The 24,689-nt window shown below is 41.5% G+C and overlaps 1 protein-coding gene across 1 annotated transcript in view; it reads right to left on the reverse strand.

Annotated features, from left to right (window-relative positions):
- sol (small optic lobes) overlaps positions 1-24,689 on the reverse strand; it is a 193,110-nt gene that overhangs the window by 159,137 nt on the left and 9,284 nt on the right. Inside the window, exon 2 of the mRNA XM_071680008.1 lies at positions 22,359-22,689. Coding sequence (XP_071536109.1) covers positions 22,359-22,676 — 318 coding nt within the window. The 5' untranslated portion in view covers positions 22,677-22,689. The remainder of the gene's footprint in view (positions 1-22,358; positions 22,690-24,689) is intronic.

Raw genomic sequence — 24,689 nt, forward strand, 5'->3', positions numbered from 1 at the left:
TTCCCAAGCTCTCTCATCCCCAACAGACTTCATACTTGCCCCTCTTTCCAAAACTCTTGCATTCACCTCCCTAACAACCCCATCCATAAACAAATTAAACAACCATGGAGACATCACACACCCCTGCCGCAAACCTACATTCACTGAGAACCAATCACTTTCCTCTCTTCCTACACGTACACATGCCTTACATCCTCGATAAAAACTTTTCACTGCTTCTAACAACTTGCCTCCCACACCATATATTCTTAATACCTTCCACAGAGCATATTTATTATCTTTCTAAATTTCCCAATAGTCAGTTTTTATTCACTTTCATATCTGGAAAATTAGTATGACCAACACCATCAAAGGTCCCTACGATGCCAGTTAATGGGGAGTCTACTAAAGTTGCAAACATAAACAAGATTGTTAAAGAGGATGTTCTTTCAGGTGTCCCACAGTATCCTTTATACTATTTGTAAGCAAGATATGTGACTGATAAGAATGTAAACTATGTAAACTTGAGTATGGCTACATGTTTTGCAGATGATATGAGTGCACATTATAACAGGAGAAAATGAATATCAAAGAAAAATTGCAAAGATCTGATTAATATATACAAATTGGCCAAAAAAAATTCTAACACATTTCAACAAAAGAGAAATTCAACAAATAGGTCATGGGACAATCAACCAAGTGACATAAATGTCCTATGGTCACCAGTTAAGCAGACTGAAATAAACCAAACTGAGATGATTCAAAAACACTTTATAATCTAAATCAATGGACTAGAGCATATGAGACATCATAAAAGACAGAAGTTGAACAATACAGTCCAGAGAGACTAAATGATATTTCATTTATATTTCTATTATACTGTGTCGCTGTCTCCCACGTTAGCGAGGTAGCACAAGGAAATAGACAAAGAATGGCCCAACCCACCCACATGCACATGTATATACATAAATGCCCACAAACGCACATATACATACCTATACATTTCAACGTATACATACATAAACATACAGACATATACATATGTACACTTGTACATATTCATACTTGCTGCCTTCATCCATTCTCATCGCCACCCTGCCACACATGAAATGGCACCGGTGCCCCTCCCATGCGCAGATGCGAGGTAGCGCTAGGAAAAGATACCAAAGGCCACATTTGTTCACACTCAGACTCTAGCTGTCATATGCACCAAAACCACAGCTCTCTTTCCACATCTAGGCCCCACAAAACTTTCCAAGGTTTACCCCAGACACTTCACATGCCCTAGTTCAATCCAGTGACAGCACGTCAACCCCAGTACACAACATCGTTCCTATTCACTCTATTCCTTGCATGCCTTTCACCCTCCAGTATGCTCAGGCCCCGATAGCTTAAAATCTTTTTCACTTCATCTTTCCATCTCCAACTTGGTCTCCCACTTCTCATTCTCTCCACCTCTGACACACATATCCTCTTTGTCAATCTTTCCCCACTCATTCTCTCCATGTGACCAAACCATTTCAAAACACCCTCTTCTGCTCTCTCAACCACACTCTTTTAATTACCACACATCTTTCTTACCCTTTCATTACTTACTCAATCAAACCACCTCACACCACATATTGTCTTCAAACATCTGATTTCCAACACATCCACCCTCCTCCACACAACCCTATCTATAGCCCATGCCTTGCAACCATATAACATTGTTGGAACCACTATTCCTTCAAACATACCCATTTTTGCTCTCCGAGATAATGTTCTCGCTTTCCACACATTCTTCAACGCTCCCACAACCTTCGCCCCCTCCCCCGCCCTGTGACTCACTTCCGCTGCTAAATCCACTCCCAGATATCTAAAACACTTCACTTCTTCCAGTTTTCTCCATTCAAACTTACCTCCCAACTGACTTGTCTCCCAACCCTGCTGAATATAATAACCTTGCTCTTATTCACATTTACTCTTAGCTTTCTTCTTTCACACACAGAATGATATATAATAATACATACCTAGCAACAAATAGAAGGAATTAAAAGCAACACACTAGGCATGAAAGCAACTCACTAAGGTAGATAAATAATCATCAGATCAAGTGTACTACCTGGAAATGTACTAAAAAGGCACCAGACAAAAATATATGAATAACCAGTGAGGAAGCTGGAATTATCATTTAATGCCATACCAGGAGAACTAAGAAATGTACATAGAGTTACCACAGAAACATTAAAAAGAAAGTTTGACTCATAGTTGAAAACAATACCAGACGAGTCGAGAATTGAGTATTATTCAAGACGGGTAGCAGCTCAAAAAAGAGCATCAAACAAAAAGCAAGATATGAGATAAATAGAAGTGGCAGATAAGAAAAACAGGACAATACAACAATCAAGCATTGCAGTAAGTGCCAAGTGCTGGTCTTTGCAAAATCTCTTAGTATGTATTTGTAGGATGGTAGTTAACATCACAAATTCTGCTTTCCAAAAGCTTGGGATGTTGCACAGTATTTTCTATTCTTTTGTGTCATTTCCTGTATTAGCAAGGTACCATCAGGAACAGATGAAGATTAGTCCTGCTTCCTCACATTCACTCCCTAGCTGTCATGTAAATTGTACCAGAACCAGAGCCCTCTGTCCTCAGATGAGCCCACAAGCCTTTCTGAGGTTTTCCCTGACCACTTCATATGACCTGGTTTCACATATAGATTCTGAGCCTAAAATAGTAATAGGGAAATGCCTTGAAATCAGTCCATACAGCTACATCACATATTCAACTGTATTTCTATGAATTAGAAGATATTTTATTTATCTATCTGTTTCCCTCGGTGGATTGGGAGCCTAAAATGAATCAGGGTAATACTTAGAAAGAGGCCCATATAACATCATGGAAAGTGTGGTGATGAAATGAGAAAGGTGGTAAAAGCCTTGCTTAAGATGAAATGTGGCAAGGTGGCTGGAGTGGATGGCATTATAAGTGAATTTCTTAATGAATAGGGTGACTATGCTGCTGATTGGTTTGTTAGGATTTTCAGTGTATGTATGGAGCATGGAGATGCCTGAGCCCTGGCAGAATGCATGAATAGTACCACTATATAAAGGCAAGGAGGACAAAGGTGAATGTTCATCTACTGAGGTAAGAGTTTGTTGAGTTTACCTGACAAGATGTAGTAGGAGAGTGGTGATTGAGAAGGTGAAGGTATGTACAGAGCATCATACTGAGGAGGAACAATATGGTTTCAGAAATGGTAATGGATGTCTGGATCAGGAGTTTGCTTTAAAGAATATGTATAAGAAATACAGAGAAGGATTTGTATGTGGCATTCATGGATCTGGAAAAAGCTCATGATAGGGTTTAAAGAGCTGACTTGCAAAAGGTCCTACGAATATATGGTAAAGGAGAGTTTCATGAAATAGTGAGAAGTTTTTATCAAGGGTGTAAGGCATGTGAGCAAGTAGGAAGAGAGGACATTTAATCTGCAGTAGATGGGTATCTGGTGACACCATGGTTGTTTAATGTGTTTACTGATGGGGTGGTGAGGGAGGTAAAGGCAAGATTCTTGGAGAAAGGGCAGATATGCACTCTGTGGGAGAGGGTGAGTCAGTTGTTTGCTGATGACACAGCACTGATGGCAGATTCAAGTGAGAAGCTGAAAAGTTGCTGACTGAGTTAGGAAGTATGTGAAAGGTGAAGATGAGAGTAAATGTGAATAATCCATCTATCTATCTACCTATCTATATCTTTGATGCCTGTTCCCTTTGGGAACTCCCATCAGAAGTGGAGTTGGAAGGATGAAGTTGGAAAGACTACCCTTTGAATGATGAGGGATGGAACATGCTGGAGTGTTAAAGGCATGCATGGGATAGAGTAAACTGGAATGATGTGGTAAGCTGGGGTCAACATGCTGTGAGAGGACTGAACCAGGGAATGTGATGCAGCCAGGGAAAACCATGGAAAGGTTTGTGAGGCCTGTGGATTGGGGTCTATGTTTCAATGCATTGCATGTGACAGCAAGTGAAGGGATATGAGTAAATGCGGCTTTTTTCTTTTTTGTCTGCTCTTGGTGCTACCTCACTAACACAGGAAACAGTGAAAAAGTATAAACAAAAAAATACACAGCAGTCATGATTGAAATTCTTTTACGACTTTGCATGTATCTTTATTATAAACCTGTTTTTAGAAATTTCGCAGTCAGTTTTTCGATAATTCATTGCTGATCAGTGACTGCCAGAAGATATGAATCCCTAAGTGAGCATACTTAGTGGGCAAATTCAAACTCTTGTCTAAAGAGAACTCTCACATCATCCTCAGCCCAGGGTTTACATTTGGTACTGGTGGAAAATGCAAAGCGGCTTGAGCAGGAGGAGGAGGAGGCAGCAGTTGAGGATGACCCAACACCAAAGGAATAGATCAGCTGGATGAATGCTGGCCTTCAACTGCTCATGTTTCACATGAATGAAGCAAAAACACTCACTATGGAGATGGATCATGGTATGGAAGTAATGGACAACATCCATCGGTACAGCAGTACTCTAAACAGACTCTTGGACAAGGCCTTGGCACCTCAGAAGCAGAGGGCTATCACCTCATACCTGCACTTTAACAAAGGTTAGTTAGTTTTTTATAGTTTTGAAATTTGTGAAGTGGGAGATATAAGAAGTATCCAATAAAAAATAAACAAAAACTGACTGGATTAGTCTCTGTCTAAATATGTTATGTACATAGGTAAATGTCTGGTTGAGCATTCAAAAGATGAACACCTTGACTAAATTTGTCTTTTTCTTTACTGCGGTTGCCACAGCATGAGCTGGTTGTGGTGGTAGTACTGCTGAGTCCAGTGAAGCTTCATCCTCAAAGTTTGATGCATACAACTCAGCAAGTGAAGATGTGTGAGGTGCTGGTATAGCTGCTGCAGTTTTGAAATAAGTGAAATAGGTATAAGCAGTGTCCGATAGGAAAATGAACAAAAACGATTCACTAAATACGTGTCTCTCCTTACTGGAGGTAGCGCTAGGAGAGCTGGTCCTGCTATTGCTGATGATAATGATGGTGGTGGTGGTGCTCCTGACAGTGAGTCCAGTGGAGTTTCTTCTCCTCAAGAGTTTGGTGGATTCAGCTCCTCAGATAGAGGTGTGTGAGTTGCTGCACTGATGCCACTTACTGTAACTTCTGGTAAGTTTAACTTGTGATACATAAATAAGAGTTTACATTAAAATAACCCAGTGTCGTCAAGTGAATAAATAAGCTGCCAAACTACTTCTAGTTAACAATGAAAAAAGTATGATTTTTGGCAAAAGAATATTAGATTAAAAAAATTCTATTTTCTCTTTACAGCAATATGAGAGTTTTCCATGTCTAAGCAGTGCCATGAACCACCAGTGAGACAGCCATTACTCAAATGTAGTTTCACACTGCTTAGCCTACTTCTAACAAATATTGGAATATTAGTGTTACCCAGAGAGTGCTTTGTGAGAATAGATGGAGCTTTTTATATATTGTAGAACTCTTCTTACTGAAATCTGACTAATTACTTGTTGTAAATGTTAATACTGAAGAGCCAGTGGATTTGTGTACGGAAAAAGGACTGATGATTGGGAATATCTAGTTTAAAAAGAGACATACACAAGTATACGTATGTGAGTAGGAGAGATGGTCAAAGGGCATTACTGGAGTACGTGTTAATGGATAGGCGTGTATAAGACAGACTTCTGGATGTTAACATGCTGCGAGGGGCAGCTGGAGGGATGTCTGATCACTATCTTGTGGAGGCAAAGGTGAAGATTTATAGAGGTTTCCAGAAAAGAGGAAAGAATGTCGGTGAGACGTTCACTCGGAACCAACCACTTTCCTCTCTGCCTACTCATACACATGCCTTACATCCTTGGTAAAAGCTTTTCACAGCTTCTAGCAACTTACCTTCCATACCATACACTCTTAATACCTTCCACAAAGCATCTCTATCAACTCTTTCATATGCCTTCTCCAGATCCATAATGCTACAAACAAATCCATCTGTTTTTCTAAGTATTTCTCACATACATTCTTAAAAGCAAACACCTGATCCACACATCCTCTACCACTTCTGAAACCACACTGCTCTTCCCCAGTCTAATACTCTGTACATGCCTTTACTCTCTCAATCAATACCCTCCCATATAATTTCCCAGGAATACTCAACAAATTTATACCTCTGTAATCTGAACATTCACCTAGATCCCCTTTGCCTTTGTACAATGGGACTATGCATACACTCCGCCAATCCTTAGGCACTTCACCATGAACCATATATACACTGAATATCCTTAACAACCAGTCAATTCCACTGCAATACCATCCAAACCCGCCGCCTTGCCGGCTTTCATCTTCCTCAAAGCTTTCACTACCTCTTCTCTGTTTACCAAACCATTCTCCCTGACCCTCTCACTTCGCACACCACCTCAACCAAAACGCCCGATAAATACATATATCTATTTATTATACTTAGTTATCCCTGGGGATAGGGGAGAAAGAATTCTTCCCACGTATTCCCTGCGTGTCATAGAAGGCGACTAAAAGGGAAGGGAGCGAGGGGCTGGAAATCCTCCCCTCTCGTTTTTTTTTTTCATTTTTAATTTTCCAAAGGAAGGAACAGAGAAGGGGCCGGGTGAGGATGTTTCCTCAGAGGCCCAGTCCTCTGTTCTTAATGCTACCTCGCTGACGCGGGAAATGGCGAATAGTATTTATTTATTATTTATTTTGCTTTGTCGCTGTCTCCCGCGTTAGCGAGGTAGCGCAAGGAAACAGACGAAAGAATGGCCCAACCCGCCCACATACACATGTACATACATACATGTCCACACACGCACAATATACATACCTATACATCTCAATGTATACATATATATACACACACAGACATATACATATATACACATGTACATAATTCATACTGTCTGCCTTTATTTGTTCCCATCGCCACCTCGCCACACAGGGAATAACAACCCCCTCCCCCCTCATGTGTGCGAGGTAACGCTAGGAAAAACACCAAAGGCCCCATTCGTTCACACTCAGTCTCTAGCTGTCATGTAATAATGCACCGAAACCACAGCTCCCTTTCCACATCCAGGCCCCACACGCTTTGCATGGTTTACCCCAGACGCTTCACATGCCCTGGTTCAATCCACTGACAGCACGTCGAACCCGGTATACCGCATCTTTCCAATTCACTCTATTCCTTACACGCCTTTCACCCTCCTGCATGTTCAGGCCCCGATCACTCAAAATCTTTTTCACTCCATCTTTCCACCTCCAATTTGGTCTCCCACTTCTCCTCGTGCCCTCCACCTCTGACACATATATCCTCTTGGTCAATCTTTCCCCACTCATTCTCTCCATGTGACCAAACCATTTCAAAACACCCTCTTCTGCTCTCTCAACCACACTTTTTATTTCCACACATCTCTCTCACCCTTACATTACTTACTTGATCAAACCACTTCACACCACATATTGTCCTCAAACATCTCATTTCCAGCACATCCACCCTCCTGCACACAACTCTATCCATAGTCCACCCCTCGCAACCATACAACATTGTTGGAACCACTATTCCTTCAAACATACCCATTTCTGCTTTCCAAGATCATGTTCTCGACTTCCACACATTCTTCAAGGCCCCCAGAATTTTCGCCCCCTCCCCCAACTATGATTCACTTCTGCTTCCATGGTTCCATCCGCTGCCAGATCCACTCCCAGATATCTAAAACATTTCACTTCCTCCAGCTTTTCTCCATTCAAACTTACCTCCCAATTGACTTGACCCTCAACCCTACTGTACCTAATAACCTTGCTCTTATTCACATTTACTCTGAACTTTCTTCTTTCACACACTTTACCAAACTCAGTCACCAGCTTCTGCAGTTTCTTACATGAATCAGCCACCAGCGCTGTATCATCAGAGAACAACAACTGACTCACTTCTCAAGCTCTCTCATCCACAACAGACTGCATACTTGCCCCTCTTTCCAAAACTCTTGCATTCACCTCCCTAACAACCCCATCCATAAACAAATTAAACAACCATGGAGACATCACACACCCCTGCCGCAAACCTACATTCACTGAGAACCAATCACTTTCCTCTCTTCCTACACGTACACATGCCTTACATCCTCGATAAAAACTTTTCACTGCTTCTAACAACTTGCCTCCCACACCATATATTCCACAGAGCATCTCTATCAACTCTATCATATGCCTTCTCCAGATCCATAAATGCTACATACAAATCCATTTGTTTTTCTAAGTATTTCTCGCATACATTCTTCAAAGCAAACACCTGATCCACACATCCTCTACCACTTCTGAAACCACACTGCTCTTCCCCAATCTGATGCTCTGTACATGCCTTCACCCTCTCAATCAATACCCTCCCATATAATTTACCAGGAATACTCAACAAACTTATACCTCTGTAATTTGAGCACTCACTCTTATCCCCTTTGCCTTTGTACAATGGCACTATGCAAGCATTCCGCCAATCATCAGGCACTTCACCATGAATCATACATACGTTAAATAACCTTACCAACCAGTCAACAATACAGTCACCCCCTTTTTTAATAAATTCCACTGCAATGCCATCCAAACCTGCTGCTTTGCCGGCTTTCATCTTTCGTAAAGCTTTTGCTACCTCTTCTCTATTTACCAAATCATTTTCCCTAACCCTCTCACTTTGCACACCACCTCGACCAAGACACCCCACATCTGCCACTCTATCATCAAACACATTCAACAAACCTTCAAAATACTCACTCCATCTCCTTCTCACATCACCACTACTTGTTATCACCTCCCCATTAGCCCCCTTCACTGAAGTTCCCATTTGCTCCATTGTCTTACGCACTTTATTTACCTCCTTCCAAAACATCTTTTTATTCTCCCTGAAATTTAATGATACTCTCTCACCCCAACTCTCATTCACCCTCTTTTTCACCTCTTGCACCTTTCTCTTGACCTCCTGCCTCTTTCTTTTATACCTCTCCCACTCATTTGCATTTTTTCCCTGCAAAAATCGTTCAAATGCCTCTCTATTCTCTTTCACTAATAATCTTACTTCTTCATTCCACCACTCACTGCCTTTTCTAATCAACCCACCTCCCACGCTTCTCATGCCACAAGCATCTTTTGCGCAAGCCATCACTGCTTCCTTAAATACATCCCATTCCTCCCCCACTCCCCTTACCTCCTTTGTTCTCATCTTTTTCCATTCTGTACTCAGTCTCTCCTGGTACTTCCTCACACAAGTCTCCTTCCCAAGCTCACTTACTCTCACCACCCTCTTCACCCCAACATTCTCTCTTCTTTTCTGAAAACCCCCACAAATCTTCACCTTTGCTTCCACAAGATAATGATCAGACATCCCTCCAGTTGCACCTCTCAGCACATTAACATCCAAAAGTCTCTCTTTCGTGCGCCTATCAATTAACACGTAATCCAATAACGCTCTCTTGCCATCTCTCCTACTTACATACGTATACTTATGTATATCTCGCTTTTTAAACCAGGTATTCCCAATCACCAGTCCTTTTTCAACACATAAATCTACAAGCTCTTAACCATTTCCATTTACAACACTGAACACTCCATGTATACCAATTATTCCCTCAACTGCCACATTACTCACCTTTGCATTCAAATCACCCATCACTATAACCCGGTCTTTTGCATCAAAACCACTACCACACTCATTCAGCTGCTCCCAAAACACTTGCCTCTCATGATCTTTCTTCTCATGCCCAGGTGCATATGCACCAATAATCAACCATCTCTCTCCATCAACTTTCGGTTTTACCCATATCAATCTAGAATTTACTTTCTTACACTCTATCACATACTCCCACAACTCCTGATTCAGGAGTAGTGCTACTCCTTCCCTTGCTCTTGTCCTCTCACTAACCCCTGACTTTACTCCAAAGACATTCCCAAACCACTCTTCCCCTTTACCCTTTAGCTTCATTTCACTCAGAGCCAAAACATCCAGGTTCCTTTCCTCAAACATACTACCTATCTCTCCTTTTTTCTCATCTTGGTTACATCCACACACATTTCGACACCCCAATCTGAGCCTTCGAGGAGGATGAGCACTCCTCGCGTGACTCCTTCTTCTGTTTCCCCGTTTAGAAAGTTAAAATACAAGGAGGGGAGGGTTTCTGGCCCCCTTCTCCCGTCCCCTTTAGTCGCCTTCTACGACACGTGAGGAATGCGTGGGAAGTATTCTTAATCCCCTATCCCCAGGGATAGGGGATTAAGAATAGTATAAAAGAAAAAAGAAAGATTATACTTAGTCAGGTGTTTGCTTTGAAGAATGCATGTGACAAATACTTAGAAAAACAGATGGATTTGTATGTAGCATTTATGGATCTAGAGAAGGCATATGATAGAGTTGACAGAGATGCTCTGTGGAAGGTATTAAAAGTATATGGTGTGGGAGGTAAGTCACTAGAAGCAGCAAAAAGTTCTTATCAAGGATGTAAAGCATGTGTAAGAGTAGGAAGAGAGGAAAGTGACTGGTTCCCAGTGAATGTCGGTTTGCGGCAAGGGTGCGTGATGTCTAATTTGTTTATGGATGGGGTTGTTAGGGAGGTGAATGCAAGAGCTTTGGAGAGTTGTGGATGAGAGCTTGGGAAGTGAGAGTTGTTGTTTGCTGATGATACAACGCTGGTGGCTGATTCAGATGAGAAACTGCAGAAGTTGGTGACTAGTTTGGTAAAGTGTGTGAAAGAAGAAAGCTGAGAGTAAATGTGAATAAGAACAAGGTTATCAAGTTCAGTAGGGTTGAGGGATAAGTTGATTTATTTATATTTATGTTTTTATTATACTTAATCACCTGAGGAATAAGTTGATTTATTTAAATTTATGTTTTTATCATAATCACCAAGGGAGCACAAGGAAACAGACAAAAGAATTGCTCAACCCAACCATATACACATGTATATACATAAACGCCTACACACTCACGTATACATACCAATACATTTCAACATATATACACATATATACCTGGGAAGAATATATGTGTGGGAAGAATACTTCCCAAGCATTCCTCACGTGTCGCAGAAGGTGACTAAAGGGGATGGGAGCAGGGGGCTGGATACCCTCCCCTCCTTCTATTTTAACTTTCTAAAAGGGGAAACAGAAGAAGGAGTCACGTGGGGAGTGCTCATCCTCCTCAAAGGCTCAGATTGGGGTGTCTAAATGTGTGTGGATGTAACCAAGATGAGAAAAAAGGAGAGATAGGTAGTATGTCTGAGGAAAGGAACCTGGATGTTTTGGCTCTGAGTGAAACGAAGCTAAAGGGTAAAGGGGAAGAGTGGTTTGGGAATGTCTTTGGAGTAAAGTCAGGGGTTAGTGAGAGGACAAGAGCAAGGGAAGGAGTAGCACTACTCCTGAATCAGGAGTTGTGGGAGTATGTGATAGAGTGTAAGAAAGTAAATTCTAGATTGATATGGGTAAAACTGAAATTTAATGGAGAGAGATGGGTGATTATTGGTGCATATGCACCTGGGCATGAGAAGAAAGATCATGAGAGGCAAGTGTTTTGGGAGCAGCTGAAAGAGTGTGTTAGTGGTTTTGATGCACAAGACCAGGTTAAAGTGATGGGTGATTTGAATGCAAAGGTGAGTAATGTGGCAGTTGAGGGAATAATTGGTATACATGGAGTGTTCAGTGTTGTAAATGGAAATGGTGAAGAGCTTGTAGACTTATGTGCTGAAAAAGGACTGGTGATTGGGAATACCTGGTTTAAAAAGCGAGATATACATAAGTATACGTATGTAAGTAGGAGAGATGGCCAGAGAGCGTTATTGGATTATGTGTTAATTGATAGACGCACGAAAGAGAGACTTTTGGATGTTAATGTGCTGAGAGGTGCAACTGGAGGGATGTCTGATCATTATCTTGTGGAGGCGAAGGTGAAGATTTGTGGGGGTTTTCAGAAAAGAAAAGAGAATGTTGGGGTGAAGAGAGTGGTGAGAGTAAGTGAGCTTGGGAAGGAGACTTGTGTGAGGAAGTACCAGGAGAGACTGAGTATAGAATGGAAAAAGGTGAGAACAAAGGAGGTAAGGGGAGTGGGGGAGGAATGGGATATATTTAGGGAAGCAGTGATGGCTTGCGCAAAAGATGCTTGTGGCATGAGAAGCATGGGAGGTCGGTTGATTAGAAAAGGTAGTGAGTGGTGGGATGAAGAAGTGAGATTATTAGTGAAAGAGATGAGAGAGGCATTTGGATGATTTTTGCAGGGAAAAAACGCAAATGAGTGGGAGAGGTATAAAAGAAAGAGGCAGGAGGTCAAGAGGTGAAAAAGAGGGCAAACGAGAGTTGGGGTGAGAGAGTATCATTAAATTTCAGGGAGAATAAAAAGAGGTTTTGGAAGGAGGTAAATAAAGTGTGTAAGACAAGGGAGCAAATGGGAACTTCAGTGAAGGGGGCTAATGGGGAGGTGATAACAAGTAGTAGTGATGTAAGAAGGAGATGGAGTGAGTATTTTGAAGGTTTGTTGAATGTGTTTGATGATAGAGTGGCAGATATAGGGTGTTTTGGTCGAGGTGGTGTGCAAAGTGAGAGGGTTAGGGAAAATGATTTGGTAAATAGAGAAGAGGTAGTAAAAGCTTTACAGAAGATGAAAGCCGGCAAGGCAGCAGGTTTGGATGGTATTGCAGTGGAATTTATTAAAAAAGGGGGTGACTGTATTGTTGACTGGTTGGTAAGGTTATTTAATGTATGTGTGATTCATGGTGAGGTGCCTGAGGATTGGCGGAATGCTTGCATAGTGCCATTGTGCAAAGGCAAAGGGGATAAGAGTGAGTGCTCAAATTACAGAGGTATAAGTTTGTTGAGTATTCCTGGTAAATTATATGGGAGGGTATTGATTGAGAGGGTGAAGGCATGTACAGAGCATCAGATTGGGGAAGAGCAGTGTGGTTTCAGAAGTGGTAGAGGATGTGTGGATCAGGTGTTTGCTTTGAAGAATGTGTGTGAGAAATACTTAGAAAAGCAAATGGATTTGTATGTAGCATTCATGGATCTGGAGAAGGCATACGATAGAGTTGATAGAGATGCTCTGTGGAAGGTTTTAAGAATATATGATGTGGGAGGCAAGTTGTTAGAAGCAGTGAAAAGTTTTTATCGTGGATGTAAGGCATGTGTATGTGTAGGAAGAGAGGAAAGCGATTGGTTCTCAGTGAATGTAGGTTTGCGGCAGGGGTGTGTGATGTCTCCATGGTAGTTTGATTTGTTTATGGATGGGGTTGTTAGGGAGGTGAATGCAAGAGTTTTGGAAAGAGGGGTAAGTATGCAGTCTGTTGTGGATGAGAGAGCTTGGGAAGTGAGTCAGTTGTTCTTCGCTGATGATACAGCGCTCGTGGCTGATTCATGTGAGAAACTGCAGAAGCTGGTGACTGAGTTTGGTAAAGTGTGTGAAAGAAGAAAGTTAAGAGTAAATGTGAATAAGAGCAAGGTAATTAGGTACAGTAGGCTTGAGGGTCAAGTCAATTGGGAGGTAAGTTTGAATGGAGAAAAACTGGAGGAAGTAAAGTGTTTTAGATATCTGGGAGTGGATCTGGCAGCGGATGGAACCATGGAAGCGGAAGTGAATCATAGGGTGGGGCAGGGGGCGAAAATTCTTGGAGCCTTGAAGAATGTTTGGAAGTCGAGAACATTATCTCGGAAAGCAAAAATGGCTATGTTTGAAGGAATAGTGGTTCCAACAATGTTGTATGGTTGCGAGGCATGGGCTATGGAAAGAGTTGTGTGGAGAAGGGTGGATGTGCTGGAAATGAGATGTTTGAGGACAATATGTGGTGTGAGGTGGTTTGGTCGAGTAAGTAATAATAGGGTAAAAGAGATGTGTGGTAACAAAAGGAGTGTGGTTGAGAGAGCAGAAAAGGGTGTGTTGAAATGGTTTGGTCACATGGAGAGAATGAGTGAGGAAAGACTGACCAAGTGGATACGTGTCAGAGGTGTAGGGAACGAGGAGAAGTGGGAGACCAAATTGGAGGTGGAAAGATGGAGTGAAAAAGATTTTGTGTGATCGGGGCCTGAACATGCAGGAGGGTGAAAGGAGGGCAAAGAATAGAGTGAATTGGAGCGATGTGGTATACCGGGGTTGACATGCTGTCAGTGGATTGAATCAAGGCATGTGTATGGGGGTGGGTTCGGCCATTTCTTTCGTCCTTTTCCTTGCGCTACCTCGCAAACGTGGGAGACAGCGACAAAGCAAAAAAAAAAAAAAAGAAAAAAAACTACGCACATTTGGGGGAGGGGGTGGTTATTTTCATGTGTGGCAGGGGTGGCGATGGGAATGAATAAAGGCAGACAGTATGAATTATGTGCATGTGTATATATGTATATGTCTGTGTGTGTATATATATGTACACGTTGAGATGTATAGGTATGTATATTTGCATGTGTGGATGTGTATGTATATACATGTGTATGTGGGTGGGTTGGGCCATTCTTTCGTCTGTTTCCTTGCGCTACCTCACTAACGCGGGAGACAGCGACAAAGCAAAATAAATATATAAATAAACATACACAGACATATACATATATATACACATGCACTTATTCATACTTGCTGCCTTCATCCATTCCAGTCGCCAAACATGATATAGCACCCTCCCCACTACGCACACATGCGAGGTAGCGCTAAGAAACAAAGGCCACATTCGTTCACACTCAGTCTCTAGCTGTCATATGCAATGCACTGAAACCACAGCTCCCTTTCCACATCCAGGCCCCACAAAACTTTCCATGGTTTACCCCAGATGCTTCACATGCACTGGTTCAATCCACTGACAGCACATCCACCCCGGTACTACCACATCTTTCCAATTTACTCTATTCCTTACACGCCTTTCACCGTCCTCTATTTTTAGGCCCCGATCGCTGAAAATATTTTTCATTCCATGTTCCACCTCCAATTTGGTCTCCCACTTCTCCTTCCTCCCTCTACCTCTGACACATATATCCTCTTTGTCAATCTTTCCCCACTATTTTTCTCCTTGTGACCAAACCATTTCAACACACTCTTCTACTCTCTCAACCACACTCTTCTTATTACCACACATTTCTCTTACCCTTTCATTTCTTACTCGATCAAACCACCTCACACCACATACTGTAATAAAACATTTCATTTCCAACACATCCACCCTCCTCCACACAACCCTTTCTATAGCCCATACCTCGCAACCATATAACATTGTTGGAACCACTATTCCTTCAAACATACTCTTTTTTGTTCTCCGAGACGACATTCTCGCCTTCGACACATTCTTCAACTCTCCCAGAACCTTCACCTCCTCCCCACCCTGAGGCTCTCTTCCACTTACATGGTTCCATTCGCTGCCAAATCCACTCCCAGATATCTAAATCATCTCACTTCCTCCATTCAAACTTACCTCCCTATCAACTTGTCCCTCAACCCTACTGTACCTAATAACCTTGCTCTTATTCACATTTACTCTCAGCTTTCTTCTTTCACACAGGTTCAGTATCCCTTATAAGAAATGCCAGGGACCAGAAGTGTTTCTGATTATGGGTTTTTTCAGATTTTGGAAAATTTGCTATACATAATGTTATTTTAGGTAGAGATGAAATTCAGTTTTCACATGAATATACAGATTTGAACTTACCAAAAAAACTTGATCTCTGCTTACAAAAGAAGATAAATGCAACAACAAATACAAAACCTACATAAGACATCAGAAACTTGAGGGGGAAGGTACATCACTGTTGACATCATCGTGAGAAGGAACATCAGGAGAAGTTGACGGATCAGGAAGAGGGTCGTCTAGGGATGAGGAGGCATTCTGCTGGATGCCTTTTTGAAATATTTCCTTCAGAGTCATCTGCCTCATTAACATTGGTTTTTATCTTACAAGTCTCTCTTTGATTTTGTAAACTGACATGGTTTCTTGATCTGTTATGAACGAACTCAGCTAGTCCTTCAATAAGTCCTTCACACATTTTCACCGTGTTGTCAAAAGCACTTTTCCTGCTGTGCTAACAAAGTCATCTTCATTGTCTTTTATTACAATCACCTTGATTCAGAACCATTTCAACTATTTCACTATCGGTCACTGAATGAGCAACTGGAACCTCATTATCGATGTTAAAAACTTCTTCAGTATCCACTTCTTCCAGCATACTGATGGACTCGGTAGGTATATTTTTTTGCATATGTATGGAGGTCAGCCATCATTTTCTTCTCAACTGACTTACAGAATCCTTCAAAATCACTATCTTATTCATCATCACTGAACATAGTTGCAGGCTAGAGGTTGTGCCATGCATGTACAACTGTCTCTAGTCATGTTCCAAGCACTGGCAACAGCATACACGGCATCCTTCTGTAAGATGTTTCACACACCTTTGTCCAGTGCTACAGATAAACATAAATGCTTTCTCTCTTTCTTATCAATGTTACCCACTGGGATATCTGCAAGCCTTTTTGACTTTTTCAACAATATCTTTGTAACACAGAGCAAAGAATAAACAAAAAACACAGCAAGTAATGCATGTAGGTCTAGTGGTGATGATGCTTTGTAACAAACTGGCAGCAATAGAGCATCAGAGCCCGGCATGGGAAGGTGAAGTCAGGTGTGAAATTTTCCACTTGTAATGTCTGGTCGCTGCTCAAAAAGTTTCTGATTTTGGAGCACTTTGGATTTCAGATTTTTGGATTAGGGATAGTCAATCTGTATGTATTTATCTATCTATTATACCTGATCACTGTTTCCTGTGTTAACGAGGTAGCAACAAGAACAGGTGACTGAGCCTCAGGGGAAAATCCTCACTTGGCCCATGTCTCTGTTTCTTCTTTTGGGAAAGCAGTATAGGAAGGAAGGGTTTCCAGCCCCCACTCACCCCTTTTAGTTGCCTTCTACAAGATGCAGGGAATACATGGGGAGTATTCTTTCTCCACTATCCCAGGGATATGTATATGCTTTGTGGAAAGTCTTAAGAGTATATGGTGTGGAAGGTAAGCTGCTAGAAGCAGTGAGTTTTTATCAAGGGTGTAAGATATGTGTATGAGTAGGAAGAGAGGAGAGTGACTGTATCACAGTGAAGGTTGGGCTGCGGCACCATGGTTGTTCACTGTGTGTGGATGGGGTGGTGAGGGAGATAAATGCAAGTTTTGGAGAGAGGAGAAGCATGCATTCTATTGGGGATGAGAGAGCCTGAGAAGTGAGTCAGTTGTTGTTGGCCAATGATACAGCACTGGTGACTGATTCAAGCGAGAAACTGCAAAAGCTGATGACTGAGTTTGGAAGAGTGCGTGAAAAGACAAAGTTGAGAGTAAATGTGAATAAAAGCAAGATTATCAGGTTCAGCAGGTTTGAGACAAGTTAGTCGAGATAAGAGTTTGAATGGAAAAAATCGGAGGAAGTGAAGTTTTCAGATATTTGGGAGTGGACTTAGCAACAAATGAAACAACTGAAGTGGAAATGAGTCATATGGTGGGGGAGGGTGAGACAGTTCTGTGTGGAAAGAGAGAATGTTATCTCAGAGAGCAAAAATGAGTATGTTTAAAGGAATAGTAGTTCCAACGATATATGTTTGCAGGGAATGGGCTATAGATAGGGTTGTGTGGAGGATGGATGTGTTTGAAATGAAATGTTTGAGGACAATATGTGGTGTGAGATGGTATGATCAAGTAAGTAATGGAGGAGTGTAGTAATAAAAAGAGTATGGTTGAGAGAGCATAAGAAGGTGTGTTGAAATGGTTTGGACATATAGAGAAAATGAGTGAGGAAAGGTTGACAAAGAGGGTATATGTGTCAGAGGCAGAGGGAACAAGGAGAAGCAGGAGACCAAATTGGAGATGAAAGGATGGAGTGAAAAACATATTCAGCAATTGGGGCCTGAACATGAAGGAGGGTGAGAGGTGTGCAAGGAATTGAGTGAATTGGAACAATGTGGCATACCAGGGTCAATGTGCTGTCAATGGAATAAACCAGGTCATGTGAAACATCTGGGGTAAACTGTGGAAAGGTCTGTGGAGCCTGGATGTGCATAGGGAGCTGTGGTTTTGGTGCACTACTCATGACACCTAGAGACTGAGTGGCCTTTGCCTGTTTTCTGCATTAGCGAGGTAGTTCTAGGATGCATTCAGTTGCATCCATTCTAAAACCACAGTCCCCTATCCACAACTAAACCCTACTCACCTTTCACTTGAATCTGCTACCATTGCTGTGTCACCAGCAAACAACTGATCCACTTCCCAGGGCACCCCTAACCTCCTGCATACAGGTTACTCACCCCACCTCTCCAACATTCTTGCACGTATCTCCCTTACCACACGATATGTAAACAAATAAAACAATTATGATGATATTACACATCCCTATCACAGACCAACCTTCACCTGAAACAACTCACTCTCCTCTCTTGCTAACCATACACACACTTTATGCTCTTGATAAAAACTTCTCATTATTTCCAGTAGATTTCCTCTCACACCATATATTCATACGACCTTCCACAAGGCATCTCTATCAACCCCATCATCAGCATTCTTAAGATCCATAAATGCCCTACACAAAGCCTTCTTTTTCTCTGAGTATTTCTCACAAATATTCTTCAAAGCAAACACCTGATCAAGACATCTACCACTCCTGAAACCTCATTTTTTCTCCCTAATCTGATGCTCTGTACATGTATTCATCCTTTCAATCATCACTCTCCTTACAACTTTTCAAGTTCACACAACAAACTTGTACCTTTGTAGTTCAAACCTCCATCTTTATCCCCTTTGCCTTTATATGATGGCACTACACACATTAGCCACACAGGCTATTTCCAAGGGTAGATGGGTGCTTCATGGAACACTTGTGTCAGCTGCATACCAGCAAAATTATTGGTATGGGTTTTGTGCCAATAAGTTTGACCCTGAGAAATATCTATATAAAGTCTGATAAGCATGCACATACTGCACTATAGACTTTCCTAGTTATAATCAGCTTTAATTACCAATACAGAGTGCAACTCCAAACAACAGATAAAAAGACAAGAAAATGACAGAAAAAGTAATTTCCATGTGTCTCCTGTGATACACAAGCAATGCAAAATCAATAATCACTTGACCTAAACCATGAAGTTCAAAGGCACAGCAACCTCATTATCATATATGACACGTCTTCATGTGGCAATGCACTCACGTTATGAGTTCTATAATATCTTCAAGATTAAAGGAACAATGGTTCCAACACAATTTAGTGCATATTTGTGGAGGGGCAAAAAAAAGAAAAGTACAAAGGTCCCATACCTACCACAGTTTTACACATGCATGCTTAAGATAATAGATACCTTTTCACCAACCATTATAATAAGTTTGGAGCATCCACAATTTTCCACAGTACCACCAAAGTTTTATATATATATATATATACATATATATATATATATATATATATATATATATATATATATATATATATATATATATATATATATTTTTTTTTTTTTTTTTTTTATACTTTGTCGCTGTCTCCCGCGTTTGCGAGGTAGCGCAAGGAAACAGACGAAAGAAATGGCCCAACCCCCCCCCCATACACATGTATATACATACATCCACACACGCAAATATACATACCTACACAGCTTTCCATGGTTTACCCCAGACGCTTCACATGCCTTGATTCAATCCACTGACAGCACGTCAACCCCGGTATACCACATCGCTCCAATTCACTCTATTCCTTGCCCTCCTTTCACCCTCCTGCATGTTCAGGCCCCGATCACACAAATCTTTTTCACTCCATCTTTCCACCTCCAATTTGGTCTCCCTCTTCTCCTCGTTCCCTCCACCTCCGACACATATATCCTCTTGGTCAATCTTTCCTCACTCATTCTCTCCATGTGCCCAAACCACTTCAAAACACCCTCTTCTGCTCTCTCAACCACGCTCTTTTTATTTCCACACATCTCTCTTACCCTTACGTTACTCACTCGATCAAACCACCTCACACCACACATTGTCCTCAAACATCTCATTTCCAGCACATCCATCCTCCTGCGCACAACTCTATCCATAGCCCATGCCTCGCAACCATACAACATTGTTGGAACCACTATTCCTTCAAACATACCCATTTTCGCTTTCCGAGATAATGTTCTCGACTTCCACACATTCTTCAAGGCCCCCAGAATTTTCGCCCCCTCCCCCACCCTATGATCCACTTCCGCTTCCATGGTTCCATCTGCTGCCAGATCCACTCCCAGATATCTAAAACACTTCACTTCCTCCAGTTTTTCTCCATTCAAACTCACCTCCCAATTGACTTGACCCTCAACCCTACTGTACCTAATAACCTTGCTCTTATTCACATTTACTCTTAACTTTCTTCTTCCACACACTTTACCAAACTCAGTCACCAGCTTCTGCAGTTTCTCACATGAATCAGCCACCAGCGCTGTATCATCAGCGAACAACAACTGACTCACTTCCCAAGCTCTCTCATCCCCAACAGACTTCATACTTGCCCCTCTTTCCAAAACTCTTGCATTTACCTCCCTAACAACCCCATCCATAAACAAATTAAACAACCATGGAGACATCACACACCCCTGCCGCAAACCTACATTCACTGAGAACCAATCACTTTCCTCTCTTCCTTGACGTACACATGCCTTACATCCTCGATAAAAACTTTTCACTGCTTCTAACAACTTTCCTCCCACACCATATATTCTTAATACCTTCCACAGAGCATCTCTATCAACTCTATCATATGCCTTCTCCAGATCCATAAATGCTACATACAAATCCATTTGCTTTTCTAAGTATTTCTCACATACATTCTTCAAAGCAAACACCTGATCCACACATCCTCTACCACTTCTGAAACCACATATATATATATATATATATATATATATATATATATATATATATATATATTATTTTTTTTTTATTTATTATACTTTGTCGCTGTCTCCCGCGTTTGCGAGGTAGCGCAAGGAAACAGACGAAAGAAATGGCCCAACCCCCCCCCCATACACATGTATATACATACGTCCACACACGCAAATATACATACCTACACAGCTTTCCATGGTTTACCCCAGACGCTTCACATGCCCTGCTTCAATCCACTGACAGCACGTCAACCCCGGTATACCACATCGCTCCAATTCACTCTATTCCTTGCCCTCCTTTCACCCTCCTGCATGTTCAGGCCCCAATCACACAAAATCTTTTTCACTCCATCTTTCCACCTCCAATTTGGTCTCCCTCTTCTCCTTGTTCCCTCCACCTCCGACACATATATCCTCTTGGTCAATCTTTCCTCACTCATCCTCTCCATGTGCCCAAACCACTTCAAAACACCCTCTTCTGCTCTCTCAACCACGCTCTTTTTATTTCCACACATCTCTCTTACCCTTACGTTACTCACTCGATCAAACCACCTCACACCACACATATATATATATATATATTGGGCAAGTGTCACTTGGCCACAGGTTCCTCATGGCCCAATCCAGCAAACCACCATTTCTAGGAATAGATAGGAAGAGTGTCATAACCAGGCAATGCTACTCAGAAAAGCATGAAGGTAGCCTTTTGTGCAATATAGTGTGCTGGCTGCTTTGTGGGAATACAGAGGCATGGCATCAGCAGTGACATACTGCCATCATATTATCATTTTTTGCTTTTGTAGATTGTTTCTTTGTATTTTCAGAAAATAATTGGTTTTTAAGCAAACCATGGTATTTGTAACCCTTCAATGTTCATCATAGGACTTGAGTTATTAATCTTGAGTGTTATTCCCTTTCATCTCTCATTTCCCATTGGCCCTGGACTTTGCCAACCACAAGGACTTTCAGAAACATAACCTAAAGATTGGCAAGGGACTTCTGTGTTAATATGATATGCCTCCCTATCTTGAAGGTCAGACACAACAATCGCATCAGTTAACAGAAAAAAAAATATCTTAGCACATAAACAAACAGCTGTAAATGGTGAAGTACGTGCCCCACTACACCACCAATAAGGATAATAAAACCGCACATTTTAAAATGAAAATACTCCACTTATATTGCAAACTGCCATGTCCTACCTTATGCACCTTCTCCAGAGAAGTGCTCAACCCTTACTCCCAACATGCTATCTTAACATATCACTCCTGTGGCACTCTCTTCAAACAAAATCAGTTCTAATCAATTATCTTAAGATAAAACATCATGCCTCATCCATAAAAGTGATAATCAATCTTTTATTAATTTCTATAACTGGTAATTCTCCCTTGACAGACTAAAAAAAATCAATTATATGAAAATCTAAGAGCAAAAAATCAATTGTAAAAATTAACCATGTCAACCAACTGTTACTCTATACACAGTACCTGTCTTGGCAGGCGTGGCCTCCATCTTGTACATATGACACACTGGTCTGTTGAAGCTACATTCAGGAATCGACATGAACTGCAGGGCCATTTGCATCCATTATTCAATGATTCACTTTTCTTTGCAGGTTGTCGTCTTTTCCCTGTATCTTCCACCCTAGCGTTATCTTGGGAATTACTTTGCCTTAAGACCTCCTTTGGTATGGTAACAGGATCCTTATCAGAAGTGACAACCTTATCTGCTACTCTAGATCCCTCAACATCAGTGGCCAGGGTTTGTGATTCTTCTTGTTTCTTTGCACTCCCGCCTCTTGCCATTCCAAACCATAGCCTTAAATGAGATCATATGCGATCATTAATTATCCATCTCCTTTATATAACCATACCTAGTCCAGATATACATTATCTACTGGATAGGCCAATCCTGTGTACACAAATTACATTCACCTGCATTTCATAACTTTTCTTTATATGGTGAGACACACAACTATCAGAACCATTATACATCCCATGAATTAATAGAGTTAAACATTTGGAGTTAAGCGAAAACATATTATTTTTGAACTGGCCAATCCAAAGTAAGGAAAGTACGAGTGCAGTGGGGGCACAGCAGTGGGTGGAGAGTACTGCACACTACAAGCATCTAGAAAAGGTGCAAAATTGCACACTATGGCCATTAGTGGGTTACTTTGGTCTCCAGGCAGTAAAAAATTCTTGCATTGTTTAGTTTGTCACGTATGGCCAGCCTACAACAAGTGCAGAATTCAACCTACTGTGGAAAAACATGTGCCTTATAGAAACTAACTACCTTACTACTCTAACCACATTTTTGAAGTCAAAAGAGTCTTATACTAGGAAAAGGGCTTTGTGCAGTGGCAGTACCATAATCAATGAGGTTAAGAGGTGCTGCTACTGCAGTAGGGGTTCAAGAATTGGGAAAAGTTTGAATTTCAGTGCCTCAAGAGGACACTAAAATCTTCTGGAGTATCCAAATAGTAGTTGATAGGCAGCCAAAAACCAGGAAAGCATATTGCCAGAACTACACACCTAGGTACCAGGAGGGTTAGTGTCATCTGCATAGTTAGCCAGCACTTCTCAGTGATTGTAATGCTACACTACTTTGACCCAGGTAGCGTCCTTTCTTTCTGCCTCGCCCACACATGGACTACTGGCATTTTGTCTACAAACATACAGTCTCTCCTTTTCATACATAATATGACAACACTTAAACAACTCGTTCTTCATAACTCTAGATTTTCCTGCAGTGAGCACTGTGCACTAGCCTTGCCTTTTGGCAAATTGGTAGGAGCAATAAACAGCTGTAGTAAGTAGGAACATTTAGGCAGAAGCATTAGGTAGAAGCATTAGTAGGTAGGAACATTAGGCAGGAGCATTTGGTAGAGGTGTCAGTAGGGACATTAGGTAGGAGCTTCTGCAAGCACTGTGTCAGAGTTGCCCTCTGCCAGTGGCCTTTCAAGGGTGAATAACTAAAGACTATGAAGCAGCACTGGAGTTCACTAGTCATGGAGACTCTATTGCTGTGGCCAATCCCCTGAGGGAATTCCAATGGAGAACAGGCATTTGAGATACAGACAGATATATAAATCGATAAACAGATCCAAATCTCACCCTGCCTCATCATAGTAACCTCATTATTACACCCTTAGGGGTGGAACAGAAAGGAGAGGCGCTGTGCAACTCCTTCAGAGAAATTATAGTTTTTTCAAACATACAAATACTTGAGGTGTGTTGGTGTTTCAGTTTTCAGACAATCTCTGAGACCCACTGCCTTCGGGAACACTGCATTGGAGTTGCCTCTGCCAGTAGCCTGACAAGGGTGAGGCACTAAAGGCTAAGAAGCAGCACTGGAATCCATCAGTTATGCTGGGCAGTAAAAGGTACAAGCAATCAAGGGTGATGGCTCTTAATGTTAATGGGAGGACTGCTGAGTGTAAGAGGACAGAGCTCGTGGAGAAATTTAGGTTATAGTTTGGATGTGCTGGTGATTGGGAAAACTCATTTCCTTGAGCAAGGTGTATGCTAGTGAAAATGGAAATGATGAATGCAAGTTGTGGTAGATGTGGAAGGAGTAGTATGGACAGGAATTAATGAAAATTATCAGGGAAGAGGGAAAGAGGGAAGTTTCATTTGTGCTATTACCATGAGTATAGGAGGATGTTACAGAGCATGGTTGGAATGGATCAGGAATAGTGAGGGTGAAAGGAAAGATGAAACTGTGAAGTACGCATAGGTATATGTACATATCCTACTGAATATGAAGACTGTGTGAGGTAAGGATGAAATGAAGAGTTTCTAGAGAAATTTGAATGC

This window comes from Panulirus ornatus, chromosome 30 (assembly GCF_036320965.1).
Source record: "Panulirus ornatus isolate Po-2019 chromosome 30, ASM3632096v1, whole genome shotgun sequence".
NCBI lineage: Eukaryota > Metazoa > Arthropoda > Malacostraca > Decapoda > Palinuridae > Panulirus > Panulirus ornatus.